At 42.5% G+C, this 25782-nt stretch overlaps 1 protein-coding gene across 1 annotated transcript; it reads right to left on the bottom strand.

Moving 5' to 3' along the window:
- Positions 1–6497: 6497 nt before the first annotated feature.
- Positions 6498–22065, bottom strand: C3H6orf58 (chromosome 3 C6orf58 homolog). The gene is made up of 6 exons (XM_075498713.1): positions 21699–22065; positions 16559–16645; positions 11492–11676; positions 10162–10295; positions 9479–9717; positions 6498–6922 (listed from the first exon to the last, which is right to left on the bottom strand). Exons 1-6 carry the CDS (start codon positions 22018–22020, stop codon positions 6735–6737), a joined length of 1155 nt encoding a protein of 384 aa, XP_075354828.1. The 5' UTR covers positions 22021–22065; the 3' UTR covers positions 6498–6734.
- Between the last annotated feature and the right edge of the window lie 3717 nt (positions 22066–25782).

Here is a 25782-nt window from a genome sequence, read left to right as displayed (position 1 = left end):
GCAGGTTGAAGAAGGTGACCCTTCCCATCTGCTCAGCACTGGCGAGGCCACATCCAAACTACTGTGTCCAGTTCTGGGCTCCCCAGTACAAGAAGGACGTGGACATACTGGAGTGAGTTCAACAAAGGGCCATGAAGATGACTGAGGACGTGGAGCATCTGACATGCAAGGAGAGGCTGAGAGCGCCTAGAAAAAATAAGGCTGCTGTTAGTTGCCCTAGGTGTTAGGATGGGTGTGAACAAGGTGGGATGCAGTAACTTTCCCAACAAACCTAAGCTTCTTTCAGACATTCTATAAAAGCATTTGTGAACAAAACCAAGCCTTATCAGCCCTTTTTGCAACTTCTTCCCTTTAAAATGCTTCCAAAGAAGCAATTTCTCTTCTTTGCATAGATCCTGTCACATAAGGAGTCTGGTTCTGCCACCCTTGTCATGTGCAACAATCCTGTCTTGTATATTCAACCTCATTGAGTCCAATGAGTTTTATTCATCTGAGTAAAGATGGCAGATTTTATGAACCTTGTAAATATATTAGTAGCAGAGATGTCTCCGGTGTCTGCTCCTCAGGCACATGAGCCAACATCATATCCTATCACAGAAATGAGAACTAGCCTGGCTGTTGAGTTTACATGACACAGAGGCACAGTGGCATTTGCATTCAGTTCTTGGCATGGAAAAGAGGCCGTGGTGCTGTGCTGCGGGGAAAGGACGTCCAGTCTTGCTGGGGAAAGCAGAGGGGAGGGAGGAGGCATGAAGTAAGATCCTAGTAAAAGGCTTGTGTTTGATGTTTAAGACTTAAGTATTGTGATTCCCGTATGCTGTACAGATGACCACAGTGATTCTGTACTGTTTGCTAATACATGTTTGACAAAGCTATAATGTCACCACAGTTCCTTGAGGGACCTGGTTATCATTCCCAGACATTACTGCTCAAGAAGACTGCATTCAAGAGGGGAATGCCATTTTCAGCTGAACACAGACCACAATCGCTATGCCAGAAGAGAATACAAGTGTACTTAAATAATAAGATATTTGCTTTGCAAAAGACTGGCATAAGCTTTTGCACAGACCTGTTAGCTTAAAGGCTTATCTCTTTTAATGCTAAGAAGTATTTCCAGTGTGTTCTCACTGAAGGTCTGCTCAGGAGCAGCTGCTTCTGCAGCACTCCATGTGTGCATAAGCCCTTAGTGAGATGGCATTTTCTGTTTGGATGATCAACATGCACATTTTTTATATATCCAGCCTTTGTGCCTGGGAAGATAAGAAGAATCTTCTCCCTGCATTCTTCTTTAAATGCCAAAAGCTCTTTTGTTTAAATACAACATGTCAAACAAATGCTTATCTAGCATGCTCTTCCCAACAAGAAGCCGCTGTTTATTCTTGCTATCTCTTCACTTAACGCGTTTGATACTTTTCCTACCTCTCCTAAGACTGCCCAAGTGTTTTGCTAACATTTTTTCACTTTGATGCGCCTGTACCATGTTAACTTTCAACTCCTTGACACCATATTAAAACCGATAGTCTCCGAAGAGAAAGAGTTGTCTAGCTTATACTTCATGTATTAATGGCAGGTTGTTGCTGGTTTTTTTATTTTTTTATTTTCCCCCCTCCTTTTTTTAATGCGCCTGTGTGCTGGGAGTGTTCTTGTGCTTTGCAATAATGCATCTCTTTGACGAGCTTCCTGTCTCTTCTCTTGGGTTTTTGTAGTTTCTAGGATAGCCTTTTACGACTCTTTCTCTGGGACTGATAAACCCTACAGGTCTGATCTAAGTGTCAGCCGCTGGCAGGCTGGGCAGGAGGAGGGATTACCCTGCCCTTGCCTTGCTGCTGCTGCTCTTGCCCCAGTTCACTGCTGCTGGCCACTGCCAGCGAGGGGGTACCGGGATGGATAGCTCAGTCCTGCCATTTTTATGTTCTCATGTAACTTTAAATTCCTCATGTGTGTTAAGATTTGGGAGTATGTGGAAACGGCTACATGGTGTCTCAAGGGTGTGATCCTGCCAGGACTTAAGAAATGCCTGTGCGTACAAGTGCCTTATCCCCATCCTCTCTGTGACATTGTCCCTGAGGCTCTGGGCACAGCAGTGCCGGCAGCCGGCGGCTCGGGCTAGCCTTGGAAAGCAGCAGGGCTTGCTTACCTCTTCCTAGGGCAGCCTCAGAAGTTACGATCTTTCTTTCTTCAAATACACTGGCTCCTTCGTAATCCCCCTGGTCCTCATGGTGCAGAGGAAGGGTCTGAGCGGGGCTCAGGGGGTTGCCCCACAGGGTACTGCAGCTATGTTGTCAGCAAAAAGACTCTTCTCCCTTTTCCACATTATTACAGCTGCCTGCTCTCCTTAGGTTCTGTGATCACATCTGTTAGTATTTGGGGCCTAACATTGCATGAAAGGAGAGGTAGAAACAGTCTTTCTTTCTAAAATGATGCTTTTCTCCAGTCCACAAGGCTGGTTTATACTGCCACTATCTGTCCCGCCATACCTGCCGCACTCCTTTCCTGCAAATATATGCACAAACAGTTCATGCAGCTCTTTCCCACAGCTCCAAATGGTTTGCAGAAGGAAGTGAGAGACTAAGGATTTTATTTCACTGCATTTTCTGCCCTGGAGAGTTTGGTTAGGCATGAATCAGTTAAAAAACATTTAAAAATTATCATGTTTTTTCTAGGTAAACACGTTACATAAATATAGTAATTTTTAAAGTAGGTATAAATGCCTTGTAACAAATCTTTATGTGATTCTGCCTCCATTTCTCATCCTCTGAACCCCATTTTGGGTGACTGTGCTTCCCAGCCGGAGCAGCCCTTGCCAGCTGGTGCAGTCTGGCAGGTCTGCAGCCCCAGGCTCCCCCTGAGCTCTCCTAGAGATCCTTACCAGCCCCTGCCTGGGGCAGCACTGCACTTCATGCCATGCAACTTGTTCTTAAGACGCCTCATGGGCCATTTTGTCTCATCTGTAGTACAGAAGATTAGATCCAAAATGAGTTTTGGTTCAGATCTACAAGCGTATTCAAATTCTTAAATCGTATCGAAAACATCCTATTGGGTGTTAGGAGCCCAAATGCCTCTGCGGATATAGGCTGTAAGCACTTCAAACTTAAATAGAACAGAGCCCAGCAAGTGCTCTGATGTCCAGCATCACTGCAAAAATGAAATGGCAGTGGGAGAGGTGGTATCAAGCCGGGATTTTTCTTCAAAAATTAAACTGAAGGAAATATCAGACTTTTTTCAGGTGCCAGCTCTTTGCACTCTGTATATGAAGGCTCAACATGAGGTCTGAAAAAGGCAACGTGCTCCTCCTGGAGCCACCAAGGTTAGGGTGAGGGAAATGTTGTAGAAAGAGTGTATCGTCTTAAATCTCACCGCCTTTGGTAGTGGGAACTGGAGGTCCACAGCTCACAACCCTGCCGAGGGGGGCAGGCAACATGCCCTGGTCTGCAAAAGTAACCAAGCAGTTTGGTTTTGGGAAATGCGGGGTTTTCTTTAATGTTGTGCACCAACAGTTAAAGTACTTATACTAGGTTCAGTTTTGTTTTCTATCTGGGATGGTCCAAATGGACATCTTCTGCTTCTCAGCAAAACCTCCTAGCTGCCAGTTTAAAGGCTGCCCTGGGCAAGAATGTCTTTGCTCTCCCTCCATACCTGGCAGGTGTAGAGGAGAGTGCTTTTTCCAACCAGCAAAAACCACTTAATTATGCATTAGAGAGCACAGGCTGGAAAGGAAGAGAGTCCAAATAATTCTGCGCAGATTAGGGATCATAAAGCATAAAGTAGACTCAGGAGAGGAAGGCAGTGGTTCCCCATCAGCCCCGCTGAGCTGTGGGAGGGCCGCGGGGTTCAGCACTATCGCCCAAGCTTTGAGGATGGTCAGGCTCTTCCCTGGTGGATTTTTATTCTCCTAAATTCTTTCTTTATCATGTATCCATTTCTAACCTTCCCTCCTGAGCGTTGTTTATTTCAATCCCCTTTGGCTCATTATTTGCCAGTGTGTACAGAAGTTTAACTTCCTGGCTTTCTGGAGCTGCAGCCAGTTGTGTTTATGCTTTCTTCTAACAGCACCTCTGTGAAACAGAAACTGGCCCTGCTTAACGCCCAGCAGTCCTCAGAAAAGAGATTATACATGTAAAAGGCACAAAAACAGGGATGCAAACCCCAGACTAATCCTGAGTAAGAAAACCCCCTCTGCTTTGCAAGTCCTCCTTGCTGGGCAAACCCCTGCTTTGGTAGTTGTCAGCTTTTGCTAGCACTAACTAGCAGTCAGACTCCTCCAGTGCTCTCCCATCCTTCTCCAGAGACATCCAACCATACCTATACTGCCTTCTCTTGATACTTTCCCCTCTGCTTATTTTCTGACACCTGTATGTTTTCTTACTAGGATGCACCTATGCTGTTTCAAGATACCTGGCTCTGCTCTACTTGTAAGAATCCACCATTCCGTGTTTTGTCTAAACTCTTACATATGCTTCAACCTCCAAAGTGCAATTGCTGGCCAATTTCTAGTCTTTACCTGACTGGTTGGCATGCTGGACTAGGAAAAAGTGTCTGAAATACATAAATGCCCAAGGCTGTATTAAGAAAGATGGCTCTTTTTCAAAATACCGAAGTATTTCCTAATGCTGTCATAAATTCAGGTAAGGAGATATTTGCTTTTTAAAAATGTGTTTTACAAATATCCCCTCAAGTGCAGCAGTTTGCAATTTGTAAGGTTGTTTTCCCTATTTGTATTAATGGCTCTTTTTGTTTCCTCAAAGCGCACCTTAGGTTAAATCTACGTTAACCACAGAAAAGGGCAAAATTTTTTTCCAAACTTTTCTGGAGCACAATTAACTTAATATTTTAACAGCTGGCAGCTGTGGTAATTACTTTTAGATTATACCTATAGTCTGTTGAAATCTAATTACTTCAATCTATGAACCAGGTAATTAAGGTAAAAACTCCCACATTTTCTTAGACCTCATTAATGTATTTCCTTTGAAAATTGTTAGCTAATGATGGTACATTAAGAGTTTATCCATAAAATGACAATGAATATTTAAAACCTTTGTCCCGGGACATTAAAGGACAGAAGAATTTAACTGCTCAATGTCTTGATAATTAGTTCTTAATTTGCAGTGCAAGTATCGTGCAAGTCTGGGGAGAAAGGACCAATCAAACTGGGAAAGTGGCACGGAAAGACACAAATAGTTTTCTTTTCCTTCGTTTCCTTGGCATCCGGCTAATAATTCAGGAGGTGTGGAGGCTTCCGAGGAGCTGATGTTTCTCCCACTGCCTGCAGCCGGACTGGCAGTGCCAAGAGTCACCGAGCTTCTTTCAGCCACTCTGGTGCGGGGGGAAAAGCTGGGAGTCCAAATCTCACCCTGAACATCCTTGGAAAAGCTTTTGACTGGGGTACGTGTGTCAGGAAGGCTATCGCTACGGTGGCTACAAATGAAACGTAGTATGTGAGTAGTATGCATCAGAGTGAAACCGTGTGCTCCAGCAGAAGAGCAAGTGGCACACGCATCTCTCCTTCCGAGTGAGGGGTATGGGACAGAGTTACCAACTGAGATGCTAGGTACAACCAAAACTGTGCGGCAGACCTCAAATGGTGGCAAAGCAGAACTGCTTTCTCTTATTTTGACTTACGAGTCTAAGGCTTGTGTTATTCTTAACTACACCGTAGTGCAAGCTATAATCTGACAGGATGCAGCAGGCACGGGCTGTATTGCCATCCTCTGCTCTCCACCACGGAAAGGGAGCTCCAGCCACGCGTGCTCTCTGGGGGAAGTTTTCATAAGGATGGAGGATCCAAGTCAGCAGATCTCCTAAGAAACTTCAACCCCTGGCTGCCTGCGGGCGCCTTGTCCCACTTCCCCACAACCTCTGATGCCAAGTTGTTATAGTTAATTCCCAATATGTGTTACCGCCCAGAAGACCGGGATCAGCACTTGGGTCTGAGTGTGCCAGGTGCTGGGAGGCCACACAGTGTGAACACATCTCTTCCGCAGTAACCAAATCTAACGCATGACACTGCAACAAGAAGGGTTAGACATGGGGGACTGGTAAAACAACCTGTGGCTATACAGACTATGTCATTGTATAAATCGATAGATAGATCAATGTTTTCTTGAGGTAAGTGAAATGAATCAAATACCAGAAATCTCTGTTGGTCATGTAAGAGCTGCTACAGAATAAGCGCATTTGCTTCAGGACTTCTCAGAACTGGCTCCACAGTACCACGAGGCACGCACTTGTTGCAGAGCAGCATACCAAGGGGATCCATCTGTACTCAAGTATTCAATCTGATAAGCCTGAAAGCTTCAAATTTAGTTGCAGCTGGTCTGCAAAATAACAACTTTGGTGGGAAACAGTCGAGGCATTGGTTTTGGATCAGAACCTCAAAGAAAAGTTTCGGATGATCATCTGTTAGACCATCAAGGACCTGAGTAATTACGTATCTGGTGGGATCCCTGTATACAGGAAAAAAAAAAGAAGTCTGAAACAGAATATAATTTGCCTTTATTTAATTTAGTCTCCAATAATGATGCATTATTTATAAAGTCCAAAAAAGTAGTAAAGCAGCATTTTCTGTGAGGCATTTTATTTGTGAGGAAATGAGTTAAACAAATGAGCTAATTATAAAAATTAAGGATAAAAATGTTGATTCAATATGAGAGATGCACACATGACTACTCAGGAAATCCTGCTGTAAGAAATTACCAAGGCCAGATTACCAGACACGTATCTGCTAAAAGATTAAATCAATCAATGTTGGAACTGCTTTTCCTCAAGAAACTGGCCGCTGTCAAATCCGCTCCTTTCAAATCATTATATATTCCCACGGGGTCAAAATTCTGGCTCGAAGCCAAGTCTTCAATCAGTTTTCGGCCCATTTTTCTTCCTGCTTCAGTAGACATAGCCTTTTGCCAGAGCTTCAGCAGCAATCCGCCTTGGAAAGAAACAGAACGTGACATTGTCAAATTAACATGGAGCACACGCAGCTCACAGCACACAAGGGATGAAGCGCACGTCTGGCAACAAACGCCCACCACTCTCCTATGGACAGTGAAATGTAGACAAAGCTGGAGCGTGCCGATGGGGTAATAATTGCCTACAACTCTGTAGGGAAACATGGGCCATTCATTCAGCTCAGGTTCCTTTGTACTGATAGACAACCGGGCTTGTTCCCTTGTCACAAGCGTTGCAAGTCAAAATGATTGAAGATGCATGTTAAGGTCTTGTTCTGCGATTGCACATAGCTTCACGGCTTATGAAGCAGTGGCCTGGTAGTTATAATTATTGCACATCTTTGTTTTTCCTCTAAATCAACCAAGAATTTGCACTTCTGCCAGCTAAGGCCTCAAGTTAAAGAAGCAAATGATCCTAATACTTTTATCCAGGCAATGAGCAGTGGCCCTCTGGGAAGCGTGCCTGACCATTCCAGCATTAGCACCAGTTTGCAGGACAGTCATTGCCTGCTCCCCACTCCTCTCAGTGCTGATCTTCATGGTGGATAAAAGGTCCACAGAGGAAATCTGAGGGTAAAAAAAAAAAGTCCACTAGAAAACCAAGAGGAGTTTATTCTCCTGCAAAACATGCTTTTGTATAAAACTGGCAACAGTGAAGAATTGAATCTGCGTGGTACTGTACAAGGGAGATGAGGAGTTAAGAGGTGAAGGCAGCAAATGGTCCTCTTGCCTAGGAGGACTGCAGAAGGACCACAGGAAAGGTGAGGACAGCAGGAAAGGTCTTGAATAACAAGACATCTGCTGTTCTGCCTTCGGATATTGGTGACGGACGGAGCATAAAAAGTAAAGCTTCTGACTGTCCATGAGTCAAGAAGCTTTAGAGGTAGCATGGCACTCTCTCAGTACCCGTCCCTGCTGGACTGGCAGAGGCAGCTAGAGGAAAATAAAGAATAATCAAACTCTGAATCAAGAAATCAAATCTCACTCTGAGTTGGACAGGGTCCCGTCCTAAGAGGTACTGAGACCTTCTATCTGCAGTTGAAGTTTGCAGCACCAGAAGAGGACTTCACATCTCACAGGATGTATTTAAAAGTTTGAGGAATCCGACTGTACAAAACCAGTATGTCACATTTTGTCATCTGAGTTTTGTAGCAATAAGATCTAGTGTTTCAGGTCCCTGCTGAGGCTGCGGATCCAGACCCAACTCAAATTTGGTTTAAAGCTCCTTTTCTGATCTGCAAAGCAGTCACCAGGCTGAGTTAGCTGGCATTTAACTCTCAGCTGGATGCAAAGCCCACCCCTTCAAAGCAGAGTCAGGGAAACCTCCCGCCTGCAAAGCAAGGGATTTCAGCTACTGACTTCATTATGGCTGCACCTGCATGAAACTTCTTCATCCCTCGCTTTCCTTCCCTCTACCGTGTTGGGCATCCACGCCTCTTTTCCTCTCTCCCTCCAGTGCTGCCCTCGCCTGCTCTGCTGCCCTGGTGCTCTGCTCCCTCCTTGCTGCCCTGCTGCTGGTCGTGCTTTTCCTTGCTGTGCCCCCTTCCCTCCTGGAGGTAGGGCAAGAAACCCTGAGCTGTGCCACCGACTGCCGGGCATGGGACAGAGCTGTTAAGGTCCTTATTCAGGCTGTGAGGCACCCCTCGTGCTGTGTGGACGGTGGGAAGGAAGCACTCTTTGGTGTGAGGAGGCTCTTTTGTAACACTGAATAGCTTCATTAAACAGCCTTTTTCAGCTATAAATACAGCCAGTGAGAGAATTTTCACTGAAATGAATAGACAGAAGAAGATCACAAAACAAATGCCATAGCTCTGGATATTAGTTTTTCAGTGTATTTTTATATTGTATTTTCATGTAAAGATTCAAAATAACTTTCCTTCACAAAGGGCAAACAAAAACATCCAACCCAGCAATACCTAGGAGTGAACTGAAACCTCAGAAGAGCGTAATTCTGTGTCTCACCGCTGGATGGTGATGCACGACTTATTTTAGTGAACGTGATGAAGCCTGCATTGTCTAAGGACACAGTTTTACAGGGACAGATGGTATTCTCTGTTAAACCAAAGATTGAGACAAAACCAAAAAAACCCAAACCAGAACACTTGTGGACACACAAACTATTGTTCATGATCATTTGCCCATTTTTTTGTAATGGCCTCAATCGATCTAATAACATCATTTACAGCTTTAATGGGTTCAGATTTAACCGGTGAAAGACAAAGTAGTGTCTGTGTTTTTAAAGTTCCTGTGAAAACTGGAGACAAAAAAGTAAGATCATCTGCTCCAACAAAGGATGCATTTGTCCCATGTGAATTCCTCACCGTGTATCATCAGTATCCCATTGCTGCGTTTGCTCTCTGGTGTGTTGTTTACTTATGGTTGTATTTTTAGCTGTGCTGTTTCAGTGTTAGTCTCTAGGAAGTGTTTATACTATTGTATATCAAAAATCAGTGTGTTCATGTGGAGAAATGTGTAGAAACAGAGAACAAGATATTAAATATGTATGGATTACAGACGCTTGTAGGTCGGGCTCGTACCTGTCAATTGATTTGTTTTGTGAAGAGCTCTCAGTGAAAGCAGGACTCTATTTTGCTGCGGACTGAAGTCACTAATGAACGGGAGGACATCCCCTTCAACGAGCATCCTCTGGGGCAGGAAAGCCTGGAAGTTGTTTGTGGTCTGTAAATCTGTAGAGAAGTGTGTGGCTGCAATGAAATCTACAGCATTAGCCCAGTCTTCACCGAAATTTGCTTCTGGATCTGAGAGATATTTTAAGCTGAAAGAGATTAAAATAAAAATGTAACAGATAATTGAAATCCACTGTAGAATACATTAGTCTGTCATTTATCCCAAAGATGTTTTGTTCAGTATAAAATCCTGAGTGCCACAGTGACTTAAAGCTACCTTCAGCACTTTACGTGTAATTTGTCCTGGCATGACTGCCTCTGGCCGGACAACACAGCTCCTGACTTGGGCCCTGGCTCCCAGAGAGGAATCAGCATCTCACGTTAATCCCACAGCCTGCCCACCCACTGCAACCTGCGCAGCCATCTCTCGCTCATGGGTCATCCCATGCTCCGAGAGAGCAGAAGTAGGAGCAGAGCCTAAAGAGCAGAGGGCTAAAGTAGGAAAGCTCACGTGGGCTTTGTTGAGATACTATGCTTCCAAAGGGGCATGCAGGTGGGAAGATCCCCCTCGGCCACCTCTCTCGTCCCCATACCTGTCCTGGAACTTGGGCAGCGCGTAGGCAATGGAGGTGACGTGCGCCCTCCACATGAGACTGAGGGCGTCATCCAGTTTGAAGGAGGAGAAGGTTGCAGGGCTCGCAGCTTTGTGTTCTGTAGACAACAGATACTGCAGCAATAGGGAGGAAAAAAGGCAGAGAAATGGGGTGGTGGTTTAAACCCGATGAATTTTTCAGACTTACGCACATACCTCACAAAATAGTAAGTTTGCAAGCTAAGGGAAATTGCTTTTGAGTAGTTAGAATGTGCTGCTTTGTAAGTAACTATAATGTCTGACACAGGGAGAAAAAGATGATTAATATAGCTCTATAAAATGAATAGGTATCCCCACTGAGGTTAACTGGAGTTGCCGTTCTTTCACTTCAACAGAGTGAGGGTTTTACCCACATAATCTAGGTATTCTGTCAAATAATTCTGTGGATTTTTGTATCTGAGTGCCATGGAAGCTTCCGTACTGAAATATTGGATTCCTTGAAAACCTGTTTATATTCTTTCGGCCACAACTTTCTGGAGGCTTTCAGAAAATAAGAAAATGATTTTTAATGGTTATCATTATGGCTATTTGAGGAGTAGATCTTTCATAATAACTTCTGAAACATACTGCTTAGGAAAAATAATCTTAAGAAAACAAATCCAGTTTTGCTCCTAAAACCTCTACCTGCACTCACAGTTGCCAAGAGTGACTTATGGTTTAAGTTTTCTGATTATTATCAATTATTTGACTACCAACAAAAATGTTGAATGTAGAAGTCTATCTATAAAAATAGTTATTGAATCTCTGAAGTAAGAAATATTGTCATCTTTGGGATTAGGGAACAACTGAATGAGGAGGAAAGAGAATATCTGTTTGCACAAATAAGCGTCCTTCTGAATGAAGTTTCAGCATTTTCAGTTTTTTAGATGTTCAAAGGAATAAATGAACCATATAAAACCAACACAAGGCCATTTCTCAAGGGTAATGTTCTATCTTGCATGCTTGTTTTGCATTGCTAACATAAGCAGTATAGCAAGAATACAAATATAACTGTTAACAAAACAGTCTCTTGGGACAGACTCCAAAATACAGAATTATCTTAAAGGAAGGAAAAAAACCCATAACCTGTAAAAATCCTGGCCTTCTTATCTCTGACTCACCTTATGTCACGCTTTCCATTTTTTCTGCTGGTTACTTTTATATTAAGCTGTTACTGAAAGCAAACCATGCTCTCTGAATCTTACAAATAACAGTAATAATAGTTTTAAAAAGTAATATTCTGGTATAATTTCCTACAAAATGTGGAAAAAAAAAAAAGTAAAATTTTTTACTTCAAAATAGGCCTTCCACTCATCCATGAGCTTGGGAATGCGAGACCGGCAGTCGGCAACACTATAACAGAAATCAGCTCTTCGCTCCTCTGGTGGCAATATTTCTATCTCGTGCTGCAGCTGCCCAAAGAGGCCAGCCTCCACTGCCCCCAGAAAGGGTATGACAGCCAGGTAGTAGTTCATACCTGTAACAATAATTAAAAAGGTGGAGGTGTTAACCACAAGCAAATGAAAAATTCCTGCCTAGAAAAATGAAAACTCTCCCATACCAAATGCAACCGTTTCAAACAGCCACTGATGCAACTGTGTTCAGCAGCGGGACATATGTACTGAAATGCACTAATGATGATATCTCTATTGATTTAGATATGATTTGTAATATTCATTTATATACTGTCCTTTAATAGCCTTGCATGAGCTGACAGTATGCTATACTTTGCAGGAAAGGACAAACAGCTGAAAAAAGTTAGATCTTTATAGGTTGTCATGTACAGGACATCAGAAGTCTCTCAAGTATTAGTTGCAACTAAGTACAGAAAGACTAAGGGGTACTCCATGAATATTGTTTTCATTAAAAAACCCCTCTTCTATGCATCCTAGGCATATAAGAAAGGAAAAGGCAAATACTAGTGATATTTTACTGGAGAATACTAATTTTCCTTTTAAAAAAGATTTCTCTCACTGAAAACTTCTTGGAAATGTCCTCAGTCTGTTTGTTTAGATTTATTTTAGGATGATGGCTTCCTTTGGTCTGATCCATAAGTTGGAGCAGTCAGACCCAGCATGTAGGAAACGCAGGTTCAGTTCTCACCTGTGCCGGACCACTTCTCCAGTGAGAGTGCCCATAGGGCTGTTTGATATTCCTCATTTGAAAGGAGGATTTTAAATTCTCCTCTTAATTGTGTCCTCTTCGTAGAAATAAAGTTCAATAACTTCCAGTGAAGAAGAGCCTGGAGACCAGCTGTTCTCCCTCTTGGGTGGGTACTCCTGAGCCACTGTGCTGAGAAGTCATTAGCTCGTGCATGGTCTCGGGGCCATGGACTGCCTAGGTATTTTGTACACAGTCCCAGCAGTGAGGACCAAAATCATCAAAACCTGACCACCTACCATGTGTCCCTGTCCTACTCATGGGAAACCATTGTTCCACCTCCTGTATGTGGGCCTGGCTGAGAATTCAGGAGGAAATGTATGGCCAGTCAGAAGAGCAAAGGAAAAGTCCCAAGTGACGAGAAGACAGTGTCGCACTGGGAGTCGTTGCTAGGCTGGGTCTTGCTTCTTCTTCACAATTTGCATGAGAAGTGTTGAAACCTGGATTTCACATCAGAAAGTACTTACATTATTTTAAATGGGCTTGCATATATTACATACTTATGCCTGCTTGGGGGACTCAGAGGGCAGAAAGCAATGCAGGAAAGGACTATACTGAATATTATTCCAGGCAAAAAGAACTGAACTGTTTAAGCAGGGAGTGTCTTATACATCTTGGGGTGTATTAAATGTGAGTTGCTGGTTTAAGCTCATTCCTGGCTTTGTATGACTACTCATGCCAGAGATGGCTGCCCTGAAGGCCAGCCAAAACCACTTACATCCTCAGTTGTAAGATGTAAGAGATGTTCCTGTGCAGTCTGAAGGACCTTTTGCATGTTCCTGCTGCAATAGGGTAAATCAAGGCTGAGTATACGTTTTCTGGAGGCAACAAAATTGGTATCATGCAAACATGCATTGTTTAGAAGCAAAGAGCAGGAATGCAAACACTGAGAAAGTAAAGGTGGTGGTTTCTGTTCCAGGAAGGTCCCCTGCTTGCACAGGGCTATGCAATGACCCTTCTTACTTGTCACTGCATGGGACACCTTCCCACAGAGCACCTAGTGCTAGTTACCCACAGAAACAGGAAAGTGAACTTAGTAGTTGGAGTGAGTATCACAGTGAGCTTTGGTTTTACTCTAAATTTACATTTTAAATTCACTCTATGCTTACATCTTTGATCACTTGAATATATACACATTTAATTGCTGGCTTACAGCCAGAAGCTTCATTCCAAGGGTGTCTACAAGAAAGCACTCATGTGGCAGGGAAGAGTCAGAGCTGCTCACTGCAGCCTGCCAGCAGGTCTGGTGGAAAGGGGTCTTGTGACAGGACAGCAAGGAAGCTGAGGGAGTGAGGGACAGAAGTGATGGACGGAAAATGTGCTAGAGGAAAAAGAATTGATTCAACAAGGCCAAGTGCCGGGTCCTGCACTTGGGTCGCAACAACCCCATGCAACGCTACAGGCTTGGGGAAGAGTGGCTGGAAAGCTGCCTGGTGGAAAAGGACCTGGGGGTATTGGTCGACAGCCGCCTGAATATGAGCCAGCAGTGTGCCCAGGTGGCCAAGAAGGCCAATAGCATCCTGGCTTGTATCAGAAATAGTGTGGCCAGCAGGACTAGGGAAGTGGCTGTCCCCCTGTACTTTGCACTGGTGAGGCCACACCTCGAATACTGTGTTCAGTTTTGGGCCCCTCACTACAAGAGAGACATTGAGATGCTGGAGCGTGTCCAGAGAAGGGCAACGAAGCTGGTGCAGGGTCTGGAGCACAAGTCTGATGAGGAGCGGCTGAGGGAGCTGGGGTTGTTTAGCCTGGAGAAAAGGAGGCTGAGGGGAGACCTTATCGCTCTCTACAACTGCCTGAAAGGAGGCTGTAGAGAGGTGGGGGTCGGTCTCTTCTCCCAGGTAACAAGTGATAGGATAAGAGGAAATGGCCTCAAGTTGTGCCAGGGGAAGTTTAGACTGGATATTAGGAAAAATTTCTTCACTGAAAGGGTTGTCAAGCATTGGAAGAGGCTGCCCAGGGAAGTGGTTGAGTCCCCATCCCTGGAGGTATTTAAAAGACGTGTAGATGTGGTGCTTAGGGACGTGATTTAGCAGTGGACTTGGCAGTGCTAGGTTAATGGTTGGACTTGGTGATCTTAAAGGTCGTTTCCAACCTAAATGATTCTATGATGCTATGATTCTAGGAAGAGAAAGAATATTTAAACTGGAGGACTTACAAGGCCTTTTACCTCCTTAAAAAAAAAAATTTCCATCATTTTATTGCCTTTAGATACAAGTAGTGATTGTAATCTATAGGTCAGGCTTGTCTTCCCCACCCCCATCCTATCTGTCAGTTCTGTTTCTGAAAAAAATAGAAGAGAAACTTTCCAAAACAGTCAGAGTTCCAGTTTAAGAAAAAAAATGGGAGTCTAAAAATATTGACTTTGACCCAGATCAGATAAAAAGTAAATTTTAGGTTTTTTAAAATAATGTGTTCATCCAGCTTTCGAATAATGGAAACAAAAACATCCTTTGGGGGATTCTATTGGACTGGTTGGAATATGTTACTCAGTTTGGGTGTAGGCAAATTAATTAAATGTTTTTGATTTATCAAATGAGAAAATTTAACTGTTGTTTATGTTTTTTCATGGGCTCAGAAAAAAATTGCTTTGTAAGATGAACTGTGGAAATCTAGGTATGCATTGTTGTTTGAGGAGTCTATTTCCATATAGACACTGACTGTAAAAATACCAGAGGGAAACAGGCTACACATGTTCTTGCACTTGAGACAGTGAGCACCGTAGTATCGGTGCTTTTTCTATTGATGCTACAAGTGTTATTCATTGGGCTGCCCTGTGCAACAATACATGGATACCCTTGAGTTGCATGTGGCATTCCTGATCACTTCCTTTCCTCTTCTGCAAAGCTCTTAGCTAGAAGTGGATACAACTGTTTTTTCCTTTCTATGTAAAAACCTGGTTATAATAAGCTGTCTCACACACTATTATTTCTCCCATGATCCCAGCAGAGGACCTACCCTTATGTCCCACCGGAGGATAAGGTACTCTGCCACATCTAGCAGGAGTGATGCCAGCAGCACAGATGGCTGAGTTAGCTCACAGCTGCTCCTTCAGCAGAGTTTGCCACTTTGCCTTTTCTCTGCACTGCCTAGTGCAAAGGTGGTTCCAAATTTGATACTACCATCGTTGAGGTGACACTGCTTCCTGCAATGCATATTTGCTTCAGTGTAATGGATAGACCCATTCTCCTCTTACACTTATGATACACATTTTTACAAATTAAATTCTTGTGTCTCTCAGGCGAAGAGAAACTATGTATTAACTTGATCCCTCCAGTTCAACAGAGCAACGTATGAATGGGCTGAATTATAAAAAGTATCCAGGAATTTTGGATGTTTCCATTTTGGGGAAGACTGAATTATCTGGATGTGTATTTTTAGAGATATTGGGGAAGACACTGAAAATGTCAGTGGCATTGACACTGAAAATTCAGATCTTCACACTTCTCTCTGTCTTCACTTTGTTGCTACTTATTGGAATAATGAAAAAAACCCCCAGAATGGGGTTCTAGCAGAATTTCAGTCTGCTAGAACTCCAAAGCCAATATTAAGGAGAACAGAAATTGTCTGATAGCTCACATATGCCAGGTCAAAGTATTAACTGAGTTTCAGCTAGGTACTTAAAAGCCTGCTGGATAAAGTCAGTGCAGTGAAGGTAATGAAGTTATTTGGATGTTGTGGGCACAAAGTCTCCCTTTATTTCATTCTACTGACCACAGTGAAGTTGTGGAGGTGCAATTGAAGGCATACGTGTTCTGTCAGATTTGTATTACTGAGGGTGATGCAAGAACCACAAAAATTGCTGCTTGACATTCTCACACTGTTTTAGTTTGAAGTACTAGCATCTAAACTGAACAAATATGCTCTGGAGTAATTAAAAACTGTAATTTCTACAAATGTCTACCAATATAGATATCCATCATGGTGTTTCCCATATGTTTTTACATGCATTTTTGCAGTGTAAATGTTTTTAAGGCTGCAAATTTGCATTTTTTTCCTTCCTCAAAAAGTTATCAAAGTCGATTAACTTTCATTTACCCACTTACACTTAGGTGTCTTGCTGCAAATTTTAGATGGAGAATTATGTAGCACTGGAATTACTTTGTAATACAGAAGTCTAAGGGGAAGAAAGTTTCTAAATTGCCTTCTAGGACACTAATCATATTTCAGAGAAGAACAGTGTAATAGTGTATACTTACAGGACCACCAGCTTCTTACAGATATGCACAGGAGGTCTCCATCTTCATAGCCACAGGAAGTCACATTGGAAGGATCTGCTAATCTGCCTGAATCAAATGAAATAATACACCAAGTACTTCTTAATCTTTTTCACACAAGAAATCCCACTGAGATGAAAAAAAATATATAGGAGTAAAGCATGCAGAATTTTGCTCAGAGAAGCAGAACAATTACTGTCGTTTTGCTTCATCAACTACTGTTCCTAGAGTAGTTGAATTTCTCAGTCAATGCTTCATGAGGTGCATGGTAATTTGATTGTGTTTTACAGTTCAGTTTATTCCTCACTGTAAATGCATTCTGAGAATTTGTGAAACTGTCTGAAAGTAGGACATCGCAGTGATATTTTTATGGAGATATAAATATACATGCACATACGGACATAAACACATGCATAGCAGATGCATCATTTTCAATAGGTGCAGGGCTGCTAGTGTAGGAGAGCTGCTTAACAAGCAGAATAGCACAAATTACATGTGTTAGTAATTGTCTCACCTAATTGGGTTGTGTGATGATACTGAATCCCTTCCAGTTTAATAATGCATACAAACATGGCCTTACTGTGAAGCTAAGCATGCAAACGTTGTTGTATCTGATTATCAGGTTTTTCAAGCATCTGTGCTGTAGCAAACATGCAAGACATTTCACATTTACTTGTGACAGCATGTAAGGCATATTTTACTTTAAGCGTGAAGTGGAGAAATAGCCTAATTCCTGAAAGCATAATGTAGGTGTACATTATGTGCTAATTAGTCATGTAGTGAGTCAGGAAGTCTGCTTTAAGTGTATGACGTGAAATTACTATGGTCAGGTCCAATGACTTGAGCTATTCCAGAAGCTCTCAAACTCTGCTCTGCAGAGCATTTACTCTCTGACAAGTCAACTGAATGCCAACACTGTCATTTCTGTCAGATTAGAACTAACCCTCATTACATTCTTTAAAATCCAAATCAAATTTCCTGATACTTTTTACTTGAGAAGAAGAGATGATCGTGAACCATGTGCATGCAGGTTACCCTAATTACCCTCTCTAGCTGACAGGACAGAGCTCGTGCTTTGGGGCATGCTGGCTGCTCGAGCCTGTATCTTTCAGTAGCAGAGTGCTGAGAGCACGAACTTGCAGTGGTGAGGAATGCAGTTCAACAGGATTTTTTTTAAATGAAAAATGATATTTTTTAATATTTACAGAAAGTTGTGGGTTTTTTTCAAGATTGTACTTTGACACAGGGCATCAGAAATAGGCAGCAGTAGTTCACTGGTGTGCAAAGGGGATGAATGGGAAGGATAAAGGAAAAGAAGAAAAAGAAGACAAAATGTTGCAGAAGAATTGCACATGCGATTTATCAAAGATTGTTAGACTAAGTGTTTTGGAAAATGAAGAGTGCCGGGCAGTATCAGTGATAATTTTAAGATATGTATGAATTACTTGGAGCTGGAAGCACTAACCCTACTTCCAGGTCTACACTCCAGGTTTGTCCTCTCTGCTCCCTCCTATTCCCTGTGCTTAACATGATTGTTATTTCAGTCTTCAGGTCTACCCAAGCTATCTGTATTGACAGTGCCTCCCAGCTGTATGTCATTAGCAACTATGTGCAACCTCATCAGTAAGATTTCTCTGCTATTTTTTGTGGCAAGGTTGTTAATGAAAAAGCTAAATGCAGTTGTTCTCTAGAATGATAATTGCAGAACTCTGAACATATCCTCCATTTAGCTGTAAACTTCCCTTAGCAACAGTTGTCACTAAACTCTCCTTTAGGTGTTCCCTTACCAGATTTGAAATTCCCCTTTTCATTCTTGTTTTGTAAAGTGTCATTAAAAACTTTCATTCTATGCTTTGATTATACAAAGGGAGGAAATGCATTTCTGGACTTCAGTAAAACATCAATTAACCATAAAAGAAAATATCCAGTTAGTCTGACACAATCTACCTTTGATTCACGTAAGCTGCGCTCTATCCCTTTTTCTATTTAGCTCCATGTCTTTAAATATTCTTTCCTCTATACTTATTCTAATGTCTTATCTGCTGCTGATGTAGGAGAAATAGATATTTTTGTGTCCTTATCCCATTTTGCTTTCTTCTTAAATATAGGTACAACCTTTCCTACTCTTTGGACATACAATACCACCTGGATCTTTCTTGCTCCTGGATTTGTACTTCTATATGTCAGTTCTTCCAACCGGGGGTAGAGACTATCCCGTTTCCTCTGTCCGTGTAGGTAGGACTCTCAGTTTAGCTCCGTCTCCCAAGTGACAATTTTCATTTCCACAATCTCATTCCTATCAGCCATGCTGTCTCAACATCATTGTCTCTACTGTAAATTTAGGCAAATTACTGATTTCCTTTTATGTCCATGAGTAGATTATTGCAAATCTTTGTACCACTCATTAAATAGTAGTTTCACTTGCTCTTTATGGTTTATGTAGGACCATATCCATAAAAATATTTTTCAAGTAACATAACTTTCATGACCAGACAGGATTGTTCATGCAAAAATTTTTGTAGCGTTTTCAAGGATCTGCTGTCCTGCACCATGAATCCAAGTCCTGCTTTTGCTTGCCCAAGTTTATTACGTTGATACACAAATGCTTCAGTCATTCCTCATTAATCTAGCCGAGCTGCCTATCTGCATTAGGTTTAGCCAGTTGCTAACCTCACTACTGTACATACCAAAATTATGTCTGTCTTTCCCCCTTATCCACTTATCCTTCAGCTTCTCACATTTTTTACTGTTAAACTCTTTCCAGCCATGTGATATTTCTCCTTCTACTGTTTTTTCAACTTTCTGATCATGTAATTTCAAAAATATATCTCCTTGCCTAAGGACCAGTCCTATGACTCTTTGGCAGGTGACAGTAGAATCATAGAATAGTTCGGGTTGGAAGGGACCTTTACAGGTCATCTAGTCCAACCCCCCTGCCGTGAGCAGGGACATCTGCAACCAGATCAGGTTGCTCAGAGCCCCGTCCAGCCTGACCTTGAATGTTTCCAGGGATGGGGCATCTACCACCTCTCTGGGCAACCTGTTCCAGTGTTTCACCACCCTCACTGTAAAAAATTTCTTCCTTATATCCAGTCTAAATCTGCCCTCCCTTAGTTTAAAACCATTACCCCTTGTCCTGTTGCAACAGGCCCTGCTAAAAAGTTTGTCCCCGTCTTTCTTACAAGCCCCCTTTAAGTACTGGAAGGCTGCTATAAGGTCTCCCTGGAGCCTTCTCTTCTCCAAGGTGAACAACCCCAACTCTCTCAGCCTTTCTTCATAGGAGAGGTGTTCCATTGCTCTGATCATTTTTGTGGCCCTCCTCTGGACCCACTCCAACAGCTCCATGTCCTTCTTGTGCTGAGTGCTCCGGAGCTGGACGCAGTACTCCAGGTGGGGTCTCACCAGAGCAGAGTAGAGAGGCAGAATCACCTCCCTCGACCTGCTGGCCACGCTTCTTTTGATGCAGCCCAGGATATGGTTGGCCTTCTGGGCTGTGAGTGGCACATTGTTGGCTCATGTCCAGCTTTTCATCCACCAGTACCCCCAAGTCCCTCTCCACAGGGTTGCTCTCAATCCCTTCATCCCCCAGTCCGAATTGATACTGGGGGTGATACAGTAGGTCTTTACCCATCTGTGCAACCAGGTGTAAATCTTCCTCTCACACACCGTGTCCCTCATCTCTATTTGGGAACTGTCACTGCAGCTAGGCACATCTTCATTTTGTGGATGACGCCGCCCTACACAACTAGATCATTTCCAGCAGGTCACCACCCAAGCGTAGCTTCTGCATCCAGTCATCTTTGCCTCTGCCACGCATTGGGTCAACTCTCCTGCTGCACCAGCCATTCCCTTCATCTTCTCTTTCTTTTCCTATACATAAAGAAGGGAAAGAGGAAAAAGCTTGCCTAAACTCCAACCAAATTCTTCTTACTGCTGTCTGTTTGCCAGCCAGTTGCCTGCTTGGATTTTGCTTACTCTACCCCCTTTTCCTCCTTTTCCTCATTTTGACTTAGCAGTTGTTTTTCCATTAGGTGTGACTAAATGCTGGCAGCCTTCCTTCACCACCAGCTGCAGCACCTCTGCTTCTTCCAAATATACAGCTTCAGCCAAACCACCACCTCACAAAACTACAGATTGCAACCAATAAAGAAAACAACAGGCAGACAGATGCATTTGCTTACGCCTGGTTACCACCAGGCACAAGTTCCTGAAAACACCATTGACTATTATTCCTTTCTTCCCACCTCTCCAGATTGGTAGAACAAGGCAAATCAACTTCAGCTTTGAACAGAAAGCACTGCAAGCTGCGTGTGAAGCAGCGTGTGGGAGAACACGTTCTCTGATAAAGCCCTTGATAAGATACTGCGGCCTTAGCCTCAAAGGACCTTTCACATAGGTGTTTCTGTGTCTGCTTCCCTGGCATGACCAACAAGCAAACAAGAATGACCGCCCCAGATAACAACTAGCTTTTGGGGGATGAGCCATTAGAATTTGGACATAATTTTAAAAATTAAACCAAAAAACCCCCAACAAACAGAAACTTTGATTTTTGTGAAAAACACATTCAGAAAATAATGAAGCTACGCCTAAACTGATCAAAAATGGCAAATGGAAACAAATTCTCAGAGGGAGAGATGGACTTTCAACTATTAGAAATGTATTAGAAATGACACGTATTAGAAATGAAACTCAAACCACCGATAAAAGATCATAACATTAAAACCAAAAAAAGCCTATCAGTTAACAATTTGAGAACAGCACTGCCAAGTGCAGTACCTAAAATCTACCTACTGTAAATTGGAGCAACTGGGAATATCTTTTCAAAGATTTTCAGCTAACTGAAATATTGCCATTTAAACCACAGATCTTCTGGATTCTGACCAGTCCTGTGTTTAGCAATACCTTTTCCTATGAGGAAGTTTAACAGCTATTGCACAACAAGGCAAGGGTGTTCTCTTCACTCAGGATTTCTCTTTCAAATCAGCAGCTTAGCTCAGTATGTCAAAATTTACACTGTCTGAGGCCATACTGGGCTTGCGAGGCAGAAACCTTGGAAAGGGTGACCCAAAGTGGGTCTCATAAACACTTAGCTGTTCCAACAGCTCAAGGACATAACTCATACCTGTACGAAATTGCCACCCATGCTGCAACGGTAATCCCCAGAGAATATTGCCAAAATTTTGGGATCCAAAGGCAGTAAAATATTTGGCTGAAGAGTTTAGCAAGTTCTTATACAGTCCCAGTCGTTCTTGATAGTTCCAAGCATTGACGACAATTTTGTTGTCCTTTACTAGGAAATCCAGCAGATTTTCAGGGGCAAGATCCCACAGAGGGGGATAGGCATCTTCTCCGGTGGCATCTTTTTCACTCGGTGCTGCGGCAGTTGCTGGACTCAGGGTTACAGTCACTATGAGAAGAGCGTGTATACCAAAGTAGGGCCGCATTGCGAAGGTTTGTGACTCAGGTGTTTGCGGCTGCAGGGCTTTTATCATGAAAGGTGAGGGCTGGGCAAAAAAGGGCGACTCAGAAGCAGAGGCGTCTGTCTCCCTTCCCTCTTTCCAGTGACCCTGACGTGGAGTTGCCGGATTAGCAAGCTGTGCGTAATGCTCTGTCCTCCCCGTGGGATGTGGGGAGCAGCAGCAGATGTTTAAGAGGGATCAGTCTGACCAGAAAATGTCCAAATCTGTGCTGCCTATGACATATACCCACCCTCCCAAAAAGCTGAGGGGCTACGGTACTGATATTGTACAGTTGCATTATCAACCTTTTTGTCCCTGTGTTTCTTACTAGCTGTCACCTTCCCTTTCCCTGCCTAATTCCTTCAGGTAAAGAAGGGGCAGCAATGCCGCAGAGCTCACCCCAGGCAGGGTTAGGTTAGGGCTGAAGTGCTCTGAGGGGGGCTCCAGGCGCTGACCGAGGAGCAGCAGTACCGTACGGCAGGCGCTGCCATTGGCACCTTTGTCTTTTGGCCTTGGGGCAACTGCCTGCAGCCGTCAGGTCCTAAAAGCGTTGGAAGTAGCCAAATCAGCCTGGCTGCAGGCCGTGCAGCACCTGGTGAGCTGTATTTTTAGTGTTTGTTTGGCTTGTGTGGAAATGGTCATTATAAAGACCTAAAGTCTCCTACTAAACCTCCATGATCTTGTAGACTCCAAAGGGAATACAAAGGCCACCGCTCCACTGATAAAATCAGTGTCTAAGTTACACTCCAACAAAAATGAAACTGTCCAGCTACCTTCACCTCACCTACTTCCAGGACTTTATAATCTTCAGCTGCTTTTTCTCAGATAAGCAATGGTTACAAAAGAGGACTCAGCAAACAAACACATAATTTCTTATCTCTGTAGTCTTTCTTTCGCATGAGAAAAATTGCAAATGCCCATTTTCTTTGAAGTAATTCTGTGACTGTTGGTTGGGCTTTGTGTGCTTAAAGTACCTTAAACCCTGGATGAGAGCAAGTCAAAATTGGCTGCAAACTTTTGACAGTAAATTTAAAAGAAATGTATCAGTGCAATTCAAATTTTTTCCATCTTCTCTATTTATTAAGGAGACTTTCTAGTAAACAGCATAATTTTTCAATGGTCACTTTTTATTTTTGGCTCCACTAATGAGAAAGAAACCCAAAGGCTTTTGAAAAAACAATCAGTGTTCAACAGAGATTAGCACAGATCTGAGAACACTTTTCCTAATCATGCTGCCTCACTAAGGTTTCAAATAATCAAGTTGTTCTTTCATTAAGTTTCTATGGATGGGATTTATCTAACCTAACTGTGGGTATTTAAACATTAACCTAGCTATGTAGATTTCCTCGACAGCCAAAGCAGAGAATCAGGCATGTCCAGAATGTAACTTGTTTAAAATACACCGCTGAGAGATGTATTGCTCTCGACTGACTGCAGAGGGAGTCGAAATTACAAGTTTAGCTTTAGACATAGAAAAATACTTTTAGATTAAATAAAATCAATATTAAATAAAATCTTTATCTACTTTTATATAACAATTTCAGAAATGTTTTAAAAGTTACTTGTTTTTTTCTTGAAAGAAGACATTCTATAAAATAATCCTGAGGATAAATGCCAAGAACTGTATTGTTTTTATATACATATACGTTAGGTTCTAATTGAGATAATGAGCAGTGAGGCTCACCTGAAGAGCAAGGATGCTGAAAGGCATTAGCTAGGGCACATGATATATGGAGGAAACCTGTGATTCTATGAAATAAAGGGTACAAAGGGCATAATCGCACTAGGGCAGAGATTTTAGTTGGAACATGAAGGATTGAGTAACGGTGGGGGTTATTTTTACCATCACCGTAAGAAGCGCCCGATTTGGGAGTCTAAACTCTCTCTGCCTTTCTATAGTCAAGGAGGAGAGTTTGAATTCTCCTGGTGAGAGATACCAGTCATTCATATTACATGAGTGATTTAACTTTAGGCGCCTAAGGTAAAGAGATGTGAATAAACACCTTCATTTTGCACAGAGATACCATATAGTTACATCCTCATGGCAGATGACATGTAGCAAATTGACTGGTTCCACATTTGTGTGGAACTTTATTGTGCATAAAAAACTGCCCTCCTGCTCTGTCAGCTAGAAAAGCAGACCCTATTAACGCCAGTCTGGGCAGGCATACAAATATGAATTACTAGTCCGGATGCAAAAACATACTTTGTCAAAAGACTTATAAGACAGAATTAAGATAAAGGAATGATATAATGCCTGCCTTATATCAATTTTTGAGCTATTTGATTAAAAAAAAAAGGTTTGTGCTATACACTAAATGGTAGATAATGTAAAACAAGAATACGCCTACTAGACAGACTCTGCTGATTTCTTTCACCTTTTAAGTTTGAGCCTTTTGCCTTATTATGATAACAAAAGGTCTTCAACAACCCACTTAATCTTTAAAGTATCAGAAATATTTTTAAATTAATATAATAAAAATATTCTTCCTGCAAAATATTATAATTCATTTTATAAGTCTTACACCATTTTCCTGCTTATCTGTGGGGGCAAATGAGTTGCTGAAGTTTTTCTAAGACCTTAAGGACAACAACTTTCCTTCGAGAAATCTCTGCGCTGGCATTTCCAGCTTGGAATCCAGCCCTGCTGGTTTGCTCTCCTGAGCAGAGGGGAGGATTCACGTGATGTCAACTGGACTTGAGTGGTGGTGGTGTCAGGTCTTGAGTCATAACGTCCCTTTGGGGATGTCATCATTTTACATAAGGGGAATATTAAGGAATACTGTTAGTAGCATCACCATCACTATTTTATTCACCACTCTTTTAGTAAGTACTCTACTAGTTACCCCGTATGGCTGTGCTTTTACAGACATTGTAACAGAAGCAAGTCCTGGAAAATCTTGTAGAAGATAGATGGTAACTTCAGGTCTGATATGTAATTGTTATCAAGTTTCAAGAGAAAATGCCGTAGTTTTCATCTGGGCAGCAGAGTTTGCTTCAAGATAACTGCAAAAATGCTGATAAGCATCAATACTAAATTAGGTTAGTTGAGGAGACTATAAGAAGAAATGGTGACCCATGTTTGGTCCCAAAGCTATAAAAACATAAAGTTCCTTAGTCCTGATGGGACACACTGAGGAAGAAACTGGCAAGCTGGTGAAGAAGAGGCATCAGTACCCTCACTGGACTGAACTCAGAAGTGATGCAGAGCTTTCCAGGTGAGAAAACCTTCAGGTAACCTGGGGATGTCACTATCCTTCAGTCATGTAAAACAGCACTGAAAGGAAGGGTTCGCCCACTTTCATTTAGGGCAAATGTCCTAAGAGGAAGAAGAATGAGTTTTCATTTAGATGGGATATTGGTCTAGATGAGCCTCCCTGTCACCTGGCACCCTTTTTTCACGCCCCGACGCTTCCACCAGTGATTGTGGGTGCTGCTTGACTGCAAGCCATTCCAGGGAAAACAAGACCACGCTGTAGCTAAAGGTATTCTTTATACATTTCACTGGATAAACTTGTAGCAGTGAAAATATTTAGATTGCTTACCAGTCCCTGTGGCTATTGTCTGCAGTTATTGCTTTGAACAGACTATCTATTTCTTTTTGTCACAGGCCTTTGATATTTGGCAGGGAGGATCTCTCTGGCTTCAGTATCCTCCAACAAAACCCCATGACGGGGCTATAAAAGGGATTTTAAATTGCTACTTCACTTCTCTTAGATGTGGTTGTGAGTAAAGGTCATCAGCCAA

Source organism: Mycteria americana, chromosome 3, assembly GCF_035582795.1.
Source record: "Mycteria americana isolate JAX WOST 10 ecotype Jacksonville Zoo and Gardens chromosome 3, USCA_MyAme_1.0, whole genome shotgun sequence".
NCBI lineage: Eukaryota > Metazoa > Chordata > Aves > Ciconiiformes > Ciconiidae > Mycteria > Mycteria americana.
This window is presented reverse-complemented; position numbering and strand designations above follow the sequence as displayed.